This window comes from Rosa rugosa, chromosome 5, assembly GCF_958449725.1.
Source record: "Rosa rugosa chromosome 5, drRosRugo1.1, whole genome shotgun sequence".
NCBI classification, from domain to species: Eukaryota; Viridiplantae; Streptophyta; class Magnoliopsida; order Rosales; family Rosaceae; genus Rosa; species Rosa rugosa.
The window spans coordinates 39,915,173-39,918,289 of NC_084824.1; the positions used below are offsets into that span (position 1 = coordinate 39,915,173).

The following is a 3,117-nucleotide window of genomic DNA, read 5'->3' on the forward strand; positions in this document are numbered from 1 at the left end:
GGAAACTTCAATTGCATTAAAATTAAGCTAGAAGCGGTTGTAGTTTCCCTTGAATCGTCAGCGCCTGTCGTCGTCCCGATCTCCGGGAGAACCCACTCCTTCTTGCTCCACTGCAATGGCGGCAGAGCCAGGTGGCGACGGGGAGAGAGAAAGCCGACGTCGTCGGTGCTTTGAGCCTCTATCGGAACTGGAAACACCACCCGACGTGGAGCTCGTGAACGGCTTGTCAGAGGTGTTAGCCACGGAGTTGCAGAAGCTCTTCTCCGATGAGGACGACGACTACGAGTAGATGGGGGCCTGAGATTCATTAGTCTGTGTCCTCCTCCTCTGATGAAGACGACTCCGTCGGCCACGACATGGTGCTCGGAATCAGAGAGAGACAGAGAGAGGCTCGTGATCGGAGAGAGATATGAGATGAGAGAGTTTGTAATTCTTTAATTAGTCTGAGGGTAAAACGGTTATTTTACTTTAAATTTGGTTAGTAGGAATAAAAATCTCTTAGTGGTGTAACTGGACTAATTTTAGTGTATTTTGGTGTTATGGGTCATGGACCTTAAATTAAAACCATTAAATTAGTCTCAAAAGTGAGATCAAATGAGTCATTTTCCTAGGTGTTATTGTTATTGTATCATGTCCACCTTCTTAAAAGGTCTCCCTCCCCAAACCCTTCTCTTCCCGCCCTTCATCTAAGAGCCCCAAATTTGAAGACCAAAAACAATGAACCCCTCAAACCTCCTCCCTACCCAGAATCTAACGATGGGCTGTCCAGTCCTCGACCGCTGCCTCGGCGGCGGAATCCCCTGCAACTCCCTCACGGAGCTCGTAGCTGAGAGCAGCTGCGGCAAGACCCAATTCTGCCTCCAACTCACTCTCTTCGCTCAGCTCCCTCCTTCCCACGGCGGCCTCTCCGCCTCCTCTCTTTACCTCCACACAGAATTCCCTTTCCCCTTTCGCCGCCTCCGCCACCTCTCCCACTCCTTCCGCTCCTCACACGCGAATCTTATCTTCGCCAACCCTTGTGAAGATGTATACGTTCACGCTGTACATGATGCACACCACCTGCTCGACATAATGCCCAAGATAGAGTGCTTTGTTGCGAGCAGGAAAACCCGGCTGCCTGTGAGGCTAATTGTGATTGATTCCATTGCCGCACTATTTCGCAGCGAATTTGGCAACAACCCTTTGGATCTTAAGCGGAGGTCCTTCCTGTTCTTCGAGATTTCCGGGATGCTGAAGTTGTTGGCGAGAAAGTACAGCTTGGCGGTGGTGGTGACGAACCAGGTGGTTGATTTTATGGGGGAAGTAGAGGGGATAAATGGGATGAGAGTTGGGAATTTGAGCTCCTTGCATTCATCCGGAAGACGGGTTTGTCCTGCTTTGGGATTAGCTTGGTCACATTGCGTGAATTCGAGGTTGTTCTTGTCTAGAAATGAGGAGATTGTTGGGAGAGAAAATGATGGGTTGGAGGATGATCCGTGCAGGCAAACAAGAAGGCGACTTGATGTTGTTTTTGCTCCTCATTTGCCGCCATCATCTTGTGAGTTTGTAATCACAAAGCAAGGGGTGTTTGGAGTTGACAGATAACGGTATTATTGTGCATCTAAATCTAGCATATATGAGTTTGATTAGCTAATGGAGCTTGAACACTTTTTATTTTTTGGTTATTGTTAAAGTCAAGTACATTAGGAACATGAAAATATTGAAGAGAATTCATTCACCTGGGATTTTAAGAGAGTTTTCACATGGCATTTCGCCTCTTCAGGCGTAATTTTCAAGTTCTGCCCAACTGTCACAGCGGATGTGAATTTCATGATTATGATGCTCTTCATTGCCACTCTTCCTCTCTCTTGGATTTGATGGCAAGCAAATTGAGTTTTGTAAAATTGAAGTAAATCTACGAATTACAACCGATTGAAGGAAAATCTCAATCCTTTTTAGGCTTTTTGAAGGGATTAGTATGATGATATTGTTGTTCACTGAGCTTGCAATTGTAGTCTTGGTATTAAGTTTTGTGGTGTTTGGGTTGCTGGCAAGGAACTGGAACAGGCGGCATTCCTAGCACAGCTTGAATCGGAGCATCAAAATGTGTTGATGGTGCTGCTAGTCAAGGGATTGAGCTGGAATGAATGGTATGGTCTTGATTTGTTCATGCACTTGAGGCCAGTATTCTTTACCCCTCTTGTTCATGCAGCCCCTGTGTTCTATGTTGTTGAAATTTAAATAATTGCACATTGTTTTGCACAAGAACTACGAGTGTACAATTGTCTAGCACAAATCACGTTATTTGAAATCAAGCATAGAAATAAAAAGTGGTGTCATTGAATTTGTATGGTGGGATACTCCTTTGAATATTGCTTGGACATGCTGCATTTGTATTTCTTTTCCCTGCATTCTACAATTAAAGGAATAGTTGAGCTTCAAGAACTTTTTCACTTTCAGAGATGTAAGCTCCCATTCATTTCTCTAATTAATCTTGCTAGCTGGACTTCCATTTCTTTTGTGGTTTATGAAGCTACACATTGTTTGAAACCTCAGTCTGCGTATATCTATATTGTCTGCATGGAGTTGCAGTCTGAAACTAGGGACAACCTTTTGTTCTCTAATGTCTAGAACTGGGGACAACCTTTGTCTATTCCTTTTAGCAAATGATAAGCATTTCTACATGACCAGAGATTGGCATGGAATTTAAATGTCTTTCTAATTGAGTAATTGGTGTGCATTTCTTTTATCTAAAACTGGTTCGCGCAGGTGTTAAATATATTTTTTCATCTAGAAGCTATTTTCATGTGCTTCTCATTGACTAATTGTGATTTAGATGTAAGGAACTCATATTGTACGAACTTATATGAAAAAATGGGTGTATAGGAATTGTGTGAAACTGTTGGACAGTAACTTAATGCATTTTGGGATTAGAGGTTTTGAGTGGTCTTTGTTTAAGATCGAAAGCATTGAAACAGAACTCTACCTTCGTAGACTTCGACTTTTAATTCATGGTTATTTTTTCTTCAAATAATCTCAGGACAGGGCGGGAAGAGAACATAAAGGCTCAGACTGTCAGACTGTGACACTGCAACTACCAGCAGAAGTGTAAGAATGTGTACTAGCAATTAATGATAC

At 43.2% G+C, this 3,117-nt stretch overlaps 1 protein-coding gene across 2 annotated transcripts; it reads left to right on the forward strand.

Annotated features, from left to right (window-relative positions):
• The first annotated feature begins 630 nt into the window (after positions 1-630).
• LOC133710227 (DNA repair protein XRCC3 homolog) lies at positions 631-3,117 on the forward strand. Of its 2 annotated transcripts, none has more exons than XM_062136239.1 (3): positions 631-1,586; positions 2,035-2,129; positions 3,020-3,117. In XM_062136239.1, the coding sequence occupies exon 1, from the start codon at positions 718-720 to the stop codon at positions 1,582-1,584; it is 867 nt and encodes a 288-aa protein (XP_061992223.1). In that variant the 5' UTR covers positions 631-717; the 3' UTR covers positions 1,585-1,586; positions 2,035-2,129; positions 3,020-3,117. The 2 variants fall into 2 exon arrangements, with proteins under 2 accessions (XP_061992223.1, XP_061992225.1); XM_062136241.1 differs by having other exon boundaries at positions 3,025-3,099.

Coding starts and splice junctions, on each gene's coding strand:
- LOC133710227 (XM_062136239.1), top strand. CDS start 718: ATGAACCCCTCAAACCTCCTCCCTACCCAGAATCTAACGATGGGCTGT.